We start from the raw sequence: 14,812 nt of genomic DNA, 5'->3' as shown, positions 1-14,812 counted from the left end.
GTGTGTGTGTGAGAGTGAGAGAGTGAGAGAGTGTGAGAGTGAGTGAGATGAGAGAGTGTGTGAGAGTGAGTGAATGGTTGTTTGTCCCTGTGATGGACTGGTGGTCTGTCCAGGTTGTGGAGGATAATGTGGTAAAAGATGGATGGATTTGGACATCCATCTTCTACGTGCAGGTTGCACATGTCAGAAATGAGATAATCTCCAACAGTTGCTTTCAGTGAGGTGGGGGGGGACCTGGCCGAGGACATTTTGTTGTTTATAAGCAGCTGTGGTTCTGGAGTGGAGTTTTCATGGTGTGTTTAACAAAGCAACACATGGAAGAAGTTACATGTAAGCTGTATGAAACACTACTGCTCCATACTGCTTTAAAGCACCATAATGTAGGAGAAACAGTACTTTGTTTGAAAATGCCTCCCAGAGTGGGACAATCTCAAACCTCGCATTTCCGTGTAGACGGCGAATACGCTACCTTAGAAAAACGTCAATGTCGTCATATTCCCAGGTCTATCTTGAGCTGTCATTCATTGTCTTGTGTTTGGAGATTGTTTGAATGTTACCAACTACTGTCAATGCAAAGTTTTGTGCGTTTCGTGGCCTGAGTGTGTCACCTCTGTCAAAGATGCAGGTTTGCCTGCATTGGCACGATGTAGCGTCTCTCTCAATGTTCCACCTTACGCCACCTAGTGGTTTGCAGCATGCCAACACTCGAGTGTTAATGAGGCTTGAGTGTGTCTACTTTGTTGTCTACCTTGTTAAAAGACGTCTTTCCACTCTTTGTCTCCTCAGCTCGTCCCAATCCTCATCGTCCCGATCCCTCGCAGACTCCAGATTCTGGCATGGAGCTTCCCAGTGGAATGGTGCCTCGGCCCGGCGACATCCCCTACCTCATAGTTGGTATCGTCCTGGGAGCGTTTGTTTTCATCATTGTCGCCTTCATCCCCTTCTGCCTGTGGAGGGCCTGGGCCAAACAGAGTGAGTCCTCCACGCCGCTCTTCTAAACAGTCCAAAACAGGAATTCAAGCGTTTCTTTGTGCACCCGTGTAATTCCCCCTTTGTGCTCATTTCAGAGCAAACTGCCGACTTGTGTTTCCCCGCTGTGGCCTCCTCAGTGTCCCCCTGCCAGTACACCATGGTCCCCCTGCAGGGACTGGCCCTGGTCGGTCACTGCCCCCTGGACGCCCACATGACCGCTCCACACGGCGTCTACCCCGTCAATGGAGAATACACTGCCAACGGCAAACCTCACCACCAGACACACCGTCTGCCGGGCCTGCAGCAGGTAAAAAAATAATAATAATATAGAAACACAGTTAGTTCAGGCTCTTTATTTATTTATTTATTTGAAAGTGTTAAATATATAACATAAATGTCCTTGTGCTTTGCAGAATGAGGTGGACTGTGACATGGAGTGTGACACTCTGTTACCGCAGACTTTGTCAAATGGACATCTGCCCGTCTACCACTACTCCACCAGGTATAGGATTTATGTACATGACTTAAGTAGAAAGTATACACGATTAAGAGTATTAGATATAAACTGGTGTCAAATGATCAATTATTTGTCGTTATTTCTTATATCCTCGAGGCAATAAGGCCACAAATGTATGTATGTATGTATGTATGTATGTATTTAAAAGAAAGAGGTCAGATTAGTAAATGTGATAAGTGTTTATATGCATTAAGAATGTATAAAAATGACATTTTTATTATTTTACTGTTTTTATGTTTTATACATTGTTTTGCCTTTTACTGTCTAAAGCATTTTGGTCAACCCTGCTTGTTATTAAGTTGACTTGACTCGCTAACTAGATAATTAACTGTCATGTTGACATTTGCAGCTCTAATAGAGAACAGCACAGTCAAATGATTTCATATAATACACAGAAAGCATCTCATTTATGCACAAGTTGTGTTTGTCGCAGCTTTTCACTTACGTACGCGTGAACCTTTTTTCAGTCGTCTCTGTCCTCGTGTATGCATGAGTGTGTATTTCTGAATAATGTCCGCTAACAGAAAAACTGTCCTTTCCTTTCCTTTCCTTTCCTCTTTCCTCGTCCTCAGTGGATCAGATCACCACGAACAGACGTGCTTTCCTCCCGATGTCTCCACTCTCCAGCTCCTCGACTCTCACCAGCACTTCAGCTCACAGGAGGAGCTGGGTGGCGACGACGACAGCGTCTGTGGGGACGAAGATAAATCGGACGACGACGTCACTCAAAGTATAAGCGGATTCTCTCATCAGGAACCGAACAGCATGCTTAAGTCGGTTAATAAATAAACTGTAATCAGGAAATTTTCCTCATACCTTTTTTTTTTTTTTTCTTCTACTCGCAGAGCCAACATCTTTCCCTCTGTTATCTCTCGAGGACGAAGGGATCTTCACCACGTCCTCCTCGAGCGCCACGACGCCGGAGTCGCACGACACGGCGATACAGGAAGTGAACATCCTCCCAAACGAAGCGACGCCAGAGGACGAAGGGAGAGGCACCGCAACAGATGTATAAGAGACTGTCGAACAAACAAAAACAAAAACAGAAGAAAATATTTATTTTTGTATCACAGATATTTATGTATTTATGCGTTTGTACATAACTGTATGATTATACTGTATATAAGGTTATTTTCATATTGAAAGAAAAGACTCTTCATGCAGCGCCCTCTCATTTCACCTTGTAGACAAAGGGAGAACCATGTGGTGACACTGATGTTATCGCCACCGTCATGTTTTAGTCTCTCCTCCTCACGTCATTCCCCCGTAGAGACCTTCGCCCTTTTAGTGTTTTTCGGATTTTAGGGACTTTTAGCTTTACAGAAACAAAAGGGACCACTCAAACCAGTCCAGTGCTGTAAATTACGAGGTGCTTCTTCACCGTTTGCTTTATCGAGACACGACTCTGCCCTCCGTCTGTCGCCGTGTATAGCCGTAACACAAGCGTATTAAGCGTCGCTCATCATTAACAAAAAACTATTAACAAGTGTATGCAACGTAAATCTGTTTTTTTTAATTAGTGTACAAGAGATTATATATATATATATATTGTATAGTTATTTATTTTTTTAATGTTATGTTATATTTTTAAAAGTCACTGGGAGAGATTCTGGAAAAACGAAAAATCTTTTAACTCAGTCATTGATAAGCTGAACTTCTCTCGATACTGCAACCACTTGTGTTTTACTCATTTTGCTGGTTACCAAATGACAGCCAGGTGAGGGCGCTGTGACAGGTGTGTGTCAGTATTATTCCTCCCTCACAGGTCGGTGCTTAAGTATCTGCAATCAAAATGAAGGAGATCCTGAATCTACACTCCCCCCCCCTCTCCCCTTACCTCCTCTTTTTGTTTTGTTTTAAACTATAGCTGTTTTTATGGTTGCACATGCTGGAGCACTATTGCATGTAAATAAAGGCTTATGAAATTGACTTGTGTGTTCTTCGTGCATCATTTTCGGCGCTGGTGCGTGAATCGTACGTCATTTTCATTCAACCAAAGGATAGCGAGAGAAGAACGGATGGATCATTTTCTGAAGGTTAAACCATCGTATGTATGAGAACTACAGTATAAATTGTCATTGCGTGCGTACATTCAGGTTAAAGAATATTTCCTGGCCTTCATCAGGGTCATATTTACTGGGAAATATTCTCTCCTGAATGTTCATTTTTTTCCCTCGCTTTCCTCCAAATCCTAAATGCTGACAAAAAGAGTTAAGTTGTTATGTCAACTCTTGCAAAAAGAAAACCCAACAATCTAAAAGTCAAAAACAATTCTTCTCAAAAGTGACACCGCTTAACTAGAAAAACACTGAGCTCAGTTCCAAATACTTCCTTCAAAAGGGTTCAAGTAAAGATGATGCCTCATGTGGTCGTGTTACACATTTAAATGTCTTTAAGTTTGTGAAAATAAGTTCACTTTTTTTCTCATTTTGCTCATTTTTTTGCCCCCCTGAAATAGCATTTACAGTACATGTATAAAAAACAGTATGTAGAAAAAGTCTTCTTTAACCAATGGTAACACTTTAAAAACACAGTGACAACAGAAATGTTATGTATGTCACTTGACTTGTCTCTTATGTACTCTTTCAGTTGAGTTTGAACATGTGTTACATGAATATCATTGGCAAAGGCATTTATTTTTGAAGGTCAAACTAATTGTTCTAAATGATGCAATTGTTGTTCAGAAATGTGCGATTTAGATTAATACTTGAGTGACACCAATGGAACTGTGCGTTTGGGGACTTGCTGCTGATGCATGAGCGTAGTCTGTTGTTAGTACACAAGGCTAGTACAAAAACTGTAACCGGCTGGCATGAATTACATGTTAAAATGTAAATATAAGTGATTGCAAACAAACACACATACCTACATATCATGAGACTTTATATAGGTATCTAGTTGGATCAAAATGAAGATGATCCCACATCTTGCAATCCACTCTTTTCTATTAGATCTTATTTTCTCCTCTTATGGTTATTACAACACTCTGCAGCGCTGGTGAATAAGATGCAGATGCCTCCTGGTGGCATAAGCGTGTATGAGAAAACACACAATTCTGTAGTTTGCAGCAAATACCAAGTCTTCTTATAAACTTTATTAATATTTTTTTGTATTTACAAATACATACATAATCTAGCAATTCTGATATGAAACACTGGTATTTACAAAATATCTCTTGGGGAAAAACAAACAGATTCTGTACAATCTAACCTGATATAAGTTAGTAAATTACATCTGTGAGTGTGCAGAGGGTTCTCTCCATGACCCAGAAAACACTGAATTCAAGAGCTAAACCTCCTACATGTTTGTTTTACTACACTGGTGGGTTTGACCAACATTTCAAACCATAAAAATCTAAATATTACAAATTATAACCTCAAATGTACAAAGAGAAAATACTTGATTGAAATCATATGAACATGTAAATGACCAAAATTACCCCCCACGTGGGCTTGAAGTGTGATATCAACCTAGAAACTGTCTGTGACGTGACGTGCAGGGTTTCACACCCGGCTTAAAAGAACATTAATTCATTAATAAGCTGAGGGCGCTCTGCTCACACAGCCGAGCTGCCGTCGTGGCCCAGAATGTGGCTGATGTTGTGGGCAGGACGAATGGGCTGCTTGCTCGAGTCGGCAGACGAGGTGTTGGAGAGCGACAGCAGGGGAGACATGGGCATCGCTGAGCCGTCAGTGGGCATGCCGGTGGCGATTTCGGGGAACAGGGACGTGAGGCTGAAGTTGGATATGTGAGGGGTGATTCCCGATGTGTTGGCAATAGGCATCGGGGGCATATCTGGGAGCAGGGAGAAGCTAGCCTGACCAAAACCCACAGGGCGCGGCGGGGAAAGGATGGAGCCAAAGCGGTTGTTGAGAGGAGGAGGAGCGCTGCCTTTGTCGGCACTTGGGCTGGTAAACATTTGGTTGGGAAAGTATTGAAGGGTGACGTCGCTGGGAAGGCTGGGGTGGGCCGCTGGAGAATAGGAGGGGTAGAAGGAGGGTAAAGTGTTCTGGGGTTCCACGGGCAGAAGGGAGGGTGTACGGGAGGTGTTGGACTGGCTCACAGGAGGGATGAATGTGGAGTTAGCATTGATGGGAGGCGGAGGATTCATTCCTCCTTCGGGGATAAAAGGAAACCCAAAGTTCTGTGTTATGTGTTGTTCAGAAACCAGGTTGTTTTCACTCGGTACCTGAGCACCTTCTGCCATAAAGCGAACAATGGTGCTGCGTCGTGCCTCGCCCCCAGACTGCGGGCGGCTCAGCAGCACCCCTCCTCCAGAGGGCAGAGGCAAGTGGCCCTCAGACTCGAAAGGGTTGCTTGGTCTCAGAGCACCAGACCGCGGCCGGTCTCCAGGCCTCAGCTTGGTGGGCTGAGTGTCCCGGCCGATGTGGCGAGAGTGCTGGCTGACAGCAGTCGGTGGTCTGGAGGGGGCAGAGGAGCGGCCTGGCTCAGAGCTGCTGTGCGGGGTTGGAGGGTGGGGGAGACCTGCTCGCATGACTGGGCCTCCATGCATGTTACTGCTAACCTGAGAAATATGGCCCTTGTTGCCCTCCCCGAGCCGCATAGCCGGAGCCTTCTGCGTGGGTGGAACACTGGGGCTGGAGGTTTTGGCCTGTAGGTCAATTGAAGAGCTTCCAGGCACGCAGCTGTACTCCATGCTGACCGATGGACAGCACTGCACCGCTCGCTGGTGGTTGCTCTGCTCAGGAAGGTGGGGAGAAAGAAGGCTTTGCATGAAACCTTGGTGACAACCTTCTTGTTCCCGGGGCAATGGCGGGCCCACCTGTAGTCCTTGTGAACCAGGATGGGCTCCACTGTAGCCACCACGATTTCTGCCGTCTGCTGGAGGACCCACGTTCATCCTGAACCCCCCCTGCTGCTGCCCCTGAGGGCCTCTCTGAGATGAAGGCACTGACTTTGGTGCCATGTCACTCCCACGTGATACCTGGACCTCAAAACCACTGAGCTGATGAGCTCCTCCGCCCATAGGCTTGAAGGGTGGACACTCTGAGACCCGCTGAACATCAGCTGACCCCGGGTGATCTGAAGGCAGGCGGGTCTGTGGGTTGTGAGCGATATTAGCCTTCCCTCGCGATGTGTCCAGGTAACCACAGAGCTCCTGCTGCTCCTGGGTGGCACCGTGGCCGGGCTGAAGGTGAAGACCCATGCGCTGCTGCTGTTCACCACTGCTGGAGCTTTTCCCGATGAGCGCCTCCGCAGAGTAATTGGAAACGCGATGGCGCTCCTGGCGCGACGGTGCGCACGCCAGGTCGGACGAACGGGACACGGGATTGCTGGGAGGAGAGATGAGCTGTTGCTCCAGTGTCCTCGAGCCCATCATCCTCTGCATCGCACCGTGGTCCTGACCAGTCTGAGGGAGGAGAACATACGTGTCATCAATCTGCCAAAACAATGACAGCAACAATAAAAGCCGGATATTGTGTAAAAAGTCATTAAAGTGTGAGTCATGCGGTGCCATGCGAAAACATAAATTTAGCTTTCTTTCCTGAAACACAACAGCTATTTATGAATAGAAAGTATGAATTACAAACACTGACAACTGGTGGTATATTATAATAATTTTCATTTTAAAACAAGCTGGTGAATATCCTTTGTATAATTACACCCTGGAGTTTATGGCCCTTTGTCTTAACTGTGGCTACAGGGGGCAGGGCTGCTTTTTGTTTTTGTCTTTGGTTTATTTCTGAATACATGTGGTCTTCTCTGCTATTGTTACAGCTCGTCGCAGGGAAAACACTCCTGTCAGCCAGTGTCAAATAAGTGGGACAGGTTTTAATTGTATTAAATGTATTATATATTTCACCTGACGTTTGACTTAAAACATGATACTGCTAATTAAACTGCAGCCAGAAATATTAAATATTTTACCCTGCTGTGACGGCACTAACCTTGAGGTGCTCCTGCTGAGCCAGGTGATTGCTGTGGTGGGCCCTGGATCCTGCTGTCTGGGCTTCACAGCTCTTCTCCTGGTGTCTAAAGTGCTGTTGCTGCTGGATCTGCTGCTGAAGATGCTGCTGGTGTCTGGCATGGGAGCTCTGCTGCTGCTGCTGCTGCTGCTGTAACTGCTGCTGCTGCTGTTGGTGCTGTTGATGCTGCGTCTGTGGTTGAAGTGTCTGCTGTTGGTGCTGTTGGGGATGAGACTGTTGGTGTTGTGATGGCTGTTGATGCTGCTGTGATTGTTGGTGTGACTGCTGTGGATGCTGCTGTGACGGCTGCTGCTGCTGCGTGTGCTGCTGATGTTGCGTTTGTTGCTGTTGATGGGAGTGCTGCTGTTGCTGCTGCTGCTGCTGAATTCCAGATTTATCTAGATGATGTGGCTTCTGTTGGAGGCCTGCAGGTGAACCAGTTTGATTGCCCCTGACAAGTCCCCGCTTCTTCTGGACATGCTGCTGCTGCTCTTGCTGCTGCTGCTGCTGCTGCTGAAGCGCCCTCTGGTGTAGTGAGTGGCGTTGTGCAGGGTCAGGGTGTGTCAGGTGGTGTTGCAAATGATACAGATGGTGTCTCTGCTGCTCTTGCTGCTGCTGTTTCATGTAGAGGTTCCCACCCAGATGTTGGCCAGGCTGGGAGGCAGAATGCTGTGGATGACCCTGAGGCAGATGAAGCACGCCTGGCTGATTCTGCTCAGGAGGTCCTTGAGGAGGACAGTGGCCATCTGTGGGCCGCACTACTGGGCTCATGAAAGAGTTTGTGGAGAAGAGGGGTCCTCCACTTTCTGGATTAAGCCTTGTCATGACACCAGAGGAGGTGGGCAGCAGCTGTCCAACCATCATCTGGCTGTGATCGGGAACTTTCACATCCATGTGGCTAACTGGGGCAGCTGATGGAGGACAAGGCTTGGCTCGTTTTCCAGTGTTAACCATCACTGCCTCCTGGGCCTGCCTTTTGGAGATAATCTTCACTTGTCGTTCACCTACACCAACTCCTGCCTGAGCCCTCATTAATGCAGACTTCAGTGGTGTGTATTCATTGGGCTGAGCAGCACCTGAGCAGGGTGACAGGGTGTTGTTTGAAGGTTGAGATATGTGGGCTGAGGTTCCCACAGGTGATGGAACCGAACCCTGTTGGCCAACCAGACTGGGAGAGCCCGGGTACTGCTGCTGACTGGAGCTGGGTCTTATCAGGTTGTTGACACTGAGACTTGCTACTGTGCCACTCTGAGATGAGCTCTGAGGCTGGACCTGAGGGAGGGACTGAGACTGGGAGTATGAGATGTTTTGTTGATGTCTGCTTGCATTAGGACCACTGACAGACCCCGCCTCCCCAACTGGTCTTCTGACAGACACCTGGATTGCAACTGTATCCATGGGCTTAGCAACTTTAGCCTGCTGGCCAGCTGAGCCTCTTTCTTTGTTGCTAGACACTGGTGGAGTTTTAGACGACTCCCATGAGGATGTTGAAGGGTTTGATAAAGAAGTGCCATCTCCAGTGCACCCTCCGCTCCTCCTCCCAGGGCTGTCCTGTTCTAGCATGGCCAAAGCCAGCATCTCTGCCTGTTCAGATGTGAATGTAAATGTTCCAAAAGAGCCAGACGATGCACTAATATTGTGGCCCGGAGGAAGCATGGATGCCACAGAGAAGCCTCTGCCTCCTCCAGCCCCTGTTGATGTGGGAGAATCTGCCTGTCTGCTAGATGTCATGGGGTGCTCCAAAGTTTGATCGTCAAGGTTAGTATATACCTGTTGTGGGAGGGCAAAGTCCTTTCTTGAAGATGTGTCTGCCACCAAGCCTTCTTTCTCCACCACTATGGAGTGTTTCGCTTCCTGAGTTTCTCTGTCTCTTTTGGGGGCCTGTTGCAGTTTAACCTCAACAGGATGGCAGGGGGAGGGATTGGGCATGTTTGTGTTGCTCTGTTGCGATGGCGCTCTGCTGGCACTGATCCTTTTCCTAAACTCTGAACTTGTTAAGTGAGCTGTAGTGGAGTTTTGGGTTGCAGAAAATTGTGTTGCAGGTGACGACAGTGCCACAGGGGATGAAGTGGTGGGCTGAGACTGAGGTTTACAACAGGATATGAGAGCTTGGGTATTCAATCCCTGGGGAGGACACATTGTGGTTGGTTGGGTGGCCTGATTTAAAGATACGGGTGCAGTTGTTGTAATACTTGTGGTGCAAACTGGAGATAAACTTGCAGTGCAAACTGTGATGGAGGTGTACCCTGCCTCAGTGGCACCTGCAGAGCTGACCACAGATCTGCTCTGTCTTGACACAGCAGTAGTGGCAGAAGCTGACTTGCTTTGTGTTGTGCTAGTTGCTGTACTGGTGGTTGGATGTTTAACCTCTGCAACTGAGACTTTGGTTACAGTTGACTTGTCAGAAACTACAGATGATTTACTCTCTGTGACCACAGCTGCACTAACTGATGGCGTCACTGATGTGGCATTTACAGTTGTTACTGTAGTTGCCATAGCACCAGTGTTAGTATGACTGAATACAGCTTCACTGTGAGATGTGCTGACAAAACTTTTACTTTGTGAATGGGACTGACCTAATTCAACTGTCTCACTAGACGAACTCGAGACAATGATTTTCTTAGAGTTTTGCATAGAAGAGATATTTCCTGTCATTTCACTGCCATCTGCAGTAGTGACAGCTGTGGTGCAAGTGGTGGGACTGTCTGTGAGTTTTACAGTAGAAGGTTGTACAAATTGAGATACTGGAATTTGAACTGTCTGCGTCTCCCCTGCAGCGGCCGTAGGCTTGGCTGAAACGACAACAGCAGGCTGCACCTGATCAAGCTCCTTTCCCTTGACAGGTTTATTCCTTTTAGCTGTAGCTCTCTTTATATTTGAAGCCATGCGAACCCTCTTTTTTGAAGGTTTAGAGACAGTAACCACCCGCCCTGATGTGACTGGGACCTGTAGCTGCTGGGCAGGTAGAACCAATGATGTTACAGGGACAGGTGCCGAAACAGTAGGTTGCTGCTGCTGGACTGCTGACAGCTGAGCAGCTTGAGGCTGACTATTGTTCTGGCTAGAAATGGTAAGTGGGGGGCCCTGAGAGATGCTCTGGTTAAGACTTCTGAGGGCCCCTAAACTTTTAAGGGCCACATTAGTAGTTGGTTCCTCCGTGGTGGTGGGCTGTACCAGCTGGAGTGTACTCTGGCTTCCCTTTGAGCTTGTTTTGTCAGAGGTCTTCATGGGCTGCAAAGCAAACACTTGGCCATTCACAGTGATAGTTTGTGGTGCTGGAGGCATTGACAGAGAAGATGATGCCTGGGTGACCTGTAGGGGTTGGTTTGCTTGAGGTTGAACAGGGTGTGGCAGGATGTGCACCAGCTGCTTCCCGCCAACACTCTGTAAAGATGAAGCAGATGTTGAACTGCTTGTTGTGGATACATGAGTAGACACAGGAGGTATTGCGGAGGGCATGGCAGCAGGCAAAATGCCAACCTGAGAATTCTGAGGACCAGGTGCAGTCTGGTTGGATGCCTGTATGATTACAATATGCTGACAGGGTGTCTGATTTGCCATTTCCTCCCTTACAACTGACTGGGCTGGGCAAGAACTTGGCTGCTGCAGGATGACCACACTTGGGTTGATAGTGTTCTGTGGTGCTGTTACAGCTGAGGTGGCTGTTCCATTTGGCTTGACCTGCAGCACCTGCATGGTCTGGAGAAGGGGTACCAGGGCTGGCTGAGGGATGGGCTGAGGCTGAGGGATGATGGCTGTTGCAGGACTGGGAAGCAATGACCCTGGTTTAAGTATGGCAGGCTGGGCCTGTGTCACAACAGCAGGATGGGCCACCACAGCAGACTGTGGTACTATGACTGACTGGGGGAGGACAGTACATTGAGGCTGGGGGGCTAAGACAGGTTGAGGCTGTGCCTGGTTCAGGATTGCTGGCTGTAGCTGGGGTGGTCTCTGAAAGGGGTGTGCTTGAATGTGGGCTGTGATAGGTGCTTGCTGGATAGGGACATTTGGTTGCAGCTGTATTTGAATTGGGTGTTGTTTGTTGCCCACTGGACACAAAGTCACCTGCTGAACAGCCTGGGTGGTGTTACTGAGCTCTGGTGTGGTAAGACTCTGGCAGACTGGCTGCACTGTGTTCCCTGCCATCTGCAGTGTTGTCCATGTAGTCTGCGTGCTCCCCGCCGCCCCTGCCCTAAGAAGAGCTTGGCCGTTGGGAATAGCACTGTAACTTACAGTCTTGATGGTAGTGGCCTGGGCAACACAAGAGGAAACCTCTGAGGCTGTTGTTCTGGTTACTGTTTGGATGAATGTGGGGCAGGTGGACACGGGTGAAGCAGGTCTTTCAATGGGGAGCTGTGGTGCTGAGGTGGCTGCTAATGTGAGGGTCTGGACTGGGGTAGTAGTTTGGGGTTGCTGTGCCAGGGTTGTGGTGGCAGTAGGTATCTGAAGTGTGATGTAAGAAACAGAGGGGACTGCAACTGGTGTCTCAACCACACACTGCTCCACGACTCTCAAACCTGGCACTGACTGGGCGGGTGTGACAGTCGATCCGGGTAGAAGGGCAGGGGTGGTAGAAGAAGTATTGACTTGCAGCAGGGTTCCATTAACCCTTAACCTGCCACTAACCTCTGATGGTGGCTGAAGAATTAAGGTTTCCGAAGGCTGTTTTCCTGGGCTAGTCTCCATCCCTGCTGGGCACATTACATTGCCATTCGAATAGACAATAATCCCCTTTGGGAGCTGGTGGGTAGGCATTACCTTTGCCACCTTAGCGCAGCGCTGTTTTCCCTTCCAGTGGATAGTGGGGTCCTCGAGATGGTTAATGTCATGTGCTTTGAGGAGCTCAATGTAGCTAGTGCTCTCCTTTCTAAGTTCCTCCAACTGCCGTCGCAGTCTACGTATTTCCTCCGCTGCACAAGGAAACAAAAATATGTTAATTGTGTAATTTATCATTGCTCAGCAGGAGGTAGAGCCCGCACACTGGCTCCATGAAGAACTTTACAGAATACCATTCATTCTGTATTCTGTATGGTGGCCTTCACGTTCGTGACGGCCACCATTAGGTTGATTACCTCGACATAAAATATTTCAAATATTTCAAAAAAACCTGTTGGTGGCCATTATGGATACATAGATGGTATTTGACAGACAGTAGCTCTAAATCAATTCTGGCCAGAGAAACATCCACGCCAGATCCAAATGTGGTATAAGGTGGTGATGTAGGGTAGGAATAATCTTTCAGCAACTACTTTATCATAGCTCACATACTGTGTTATCAATTCCACATGAAGAACCTCAAGAAAGATCTAATGATGAGAAAACCAAAAACTACATGTGAGCTGAACCATATTTAAACCTCACCTTGGACTTTATCTCCTCCCTCGAGAAGCATTGTGTCATTTTGCTTCTTCAGCTCAGTTATGTAGCGAAATGCCTGGTCCAAGATCATGATCTTACTCTACAGATAAGAGGATAAAAATGTATGTTACAATATACCACATGTACAAATTTCATTAATTTGAACACAGCATGTTGCTGCTGCTAGAAAGAACAACATTTACTTGTAGATTACCTGATTTGGCTGGGAGCATGGCAGAAGATTACCAATGCGGTTAATTCCAGCATTAATCTTCTCCTTCCTGTGTCTCTCAACTAAATAAAGAGGGAAAAAAAGAATGTGTGTGAATGAGTCCTTGATATAGTAAAACAACACTGAAACTGTAAAACAGGATATATTTACCTGCATTGTGAGTTTCTTTGTTTTTCCTCCTCCTGTAGAAATGATAATTCACAATTTTAATGTGTTGAATCAACTCTACACAAACGGATAAATATCAGCAAAGAGCAGACGTCAGTCTTACTTGCTTTTACGACCAGACGATTGAGTGTCGGTCATCTCTGGCATCCTGTCCTAACAGATGCCTTTTGTGTTAAGGTACCAGTCAACACATTTAATAGCTGGACCTTAAATACCTTCTGTACAGCTCCTGCAACAAAGAGAGTATTTCTATAGACAGACTATACAGCATATTAGGGGTGGGTCAAAACATTTATTTGGTGATATAGCGTCGTACTTCCTTGTGCAATATTATTACTTTATAATTAATTAAGGTGCTCTAAACAATCCCTGGCAGTTTCACTTCCTAGGGACGTTAAGCCCCCATCCACATTCAATACATAGACTTTATGCACTTTGTTTTCTATGTTGTGAATCAATAGAGAAATCCTGCACGTTTAACTTTTCACAGACGTTTTTTTTTCTTCAGTTAGGTAGATATCACTATATGATATGTCTTGCAATATATTGATTATCACAGGATTGGTTGTATCGTATTATTATTAGTGTGGTGGACCATGTATCGATTCCACCCCCTACAGTGTATTATAGCTTGATGCTAACTGTGTAACACCGAGGTGAAACCACTGAGATGCGATCGGTCGCAGTCATGTTGTCATGATGTAGCAGCAGATACAATTAAGTGAAAAGATGCTGCACTTAGCCTTCGATGCAACTACAAAATGCTAACAAGCTGGTGTGGACTCACCTCGCTTTACGGATGATATACATTATTTGATTTATAAACGTATTACAACATATGTACGGCCTGTTCGGTGACGTGCAACAATTCTGTCGGGTGAGTTGCAATACACACTAAGCATTGGTTCATATTATTATCCCTTCACTTAACTTACAAGAAACCAGCAACCTGAGCAATCACCTAGCTCTCTGTTAGCTACACTGCTGGCTATTAGCTAGCTTGGCTCTCCGTCACCGACATGATTACTACGCGAATGAATGTCGGAATTCTTCGCTGCACTGCTGGTTAAAAACTACTCATGGAGAATGATGTCCACTGACCTGTAACCTCGACATTTTGGAGACCGTTTGTCTCTATGGGAACTTTGGGTGCGAATGCTAGCAAAGCATTACACTCAACTCATCTCTCAAAACAACCCAGAGTCACCTAACCTTTTGCAAATAGGGGCGGGCTCTGGGGGAGATGGCAGCCAATAGCATTTAAGATTTAAGCGTTATCAGCCAATCACGACGCCAGGCGATGTGAATCGAGGACGTTTCTGCTGTGTATCTTCTGATGCAGTGATTGCTTTTGAATATTAAATGTCACTGTGTATCTGGCAAATGCCTCACTTTTTATTTTACCTGTTATTGTATTAACTACATTTCATTTGATTTATTCCTGCATATATTTGCTTTTACATTTTAACTTCACGTACTATAGTTGGACTATAGGCATGCAGGTGCCACTTTAAATAATACCTCAGTGACAAGTGTTTTGTTTTGGGTTTGTTAATGATTGGATCCCAATATCACACTGTGTGTTTATAATGTTTTTGTACATAATTTGCTTTTACACTTACCCTATTGCCATTTTAA

General features: G+C 46.4%; 2 protein-coding genes across 2 annotated transcripts; one reads left to right on the top strand and one right to left on the bottom strand.

The window, feature by feature from the left end:
• Positions 1 to 605: 605 nt before the first annotated feature.
• LOC122778003 (brother of CDO-like) lies at positions 606 to 3,418 on the top strand. The gene is made up of 5 exons (XM_044039546.1): positions 606 to 972; positions 1,068 to 1,279; positions 1,386 to 1,474; positions 2,062 to 2,219; positions 2,335 to 3,418. The coding sequence occupies exons 1-5, from the start codon at positions 837 to 839 to the stop codon at positions 2,502 to 2,504; spliced, it is 765 nt and encodes a 254-aa protein (XP_043895481.1). The 5' UTR covers positions 606 to 836; the 3' UTR covers positions 2,505 to 3,418.
• Positions 3,419 to 4,563: 1,145 nt separating this feature from the next.
• On the bottom strand, positions 4,564 to 14,404 carry LOC122775767 (basic helix-loop-helix domain-containing protein USF3). The gene is made up of 7 exons (XM_044035917.1): positions 14,276 to 14,404; positions 13,278 to 13,403; positions 13,157 to 13,188; positions 12,989 to 13,068; positions 12,778 to 12,874; positions 7,399 to 12,326; positions 4,564 to 6,860 (listed from the first exon to the last, which is right to left on the bottom strand). Exons 2-7 carry the CDS (start codon positions 13,319 to 13,321, stop codon positions 5,046 to 5,048), a joined length of 6,996 nt encoding a protein of 2,331 aa, XP_043891852.1. The 5' UTR covers positions 13,322 to 13,403; positions 14,276 to 14,404; the 3' UTR covers positions 4,564 to 5,045.
• Positions 14,405 to 14,812: the final 408 nt, after the last annotated feature.

The sequence above is a fragment of the Solea senegalensis genome, linkage group LG1 (genome assembly GCF_019176455.1).
Source record: "Solea senegalensis isolate Sse05_10M linkage group LG1, IFAPA_SoseM_1, whole genome shotgun sequence".
NCBI lineage: Eukaryota > Metazoa > Chordata > Actinopteri > Pleuronectiformes > Soleidae > Solea > Solea senegalensis.
This window is presented reverse-complemented; position numbering and strand designations above follow the sequence as displayed.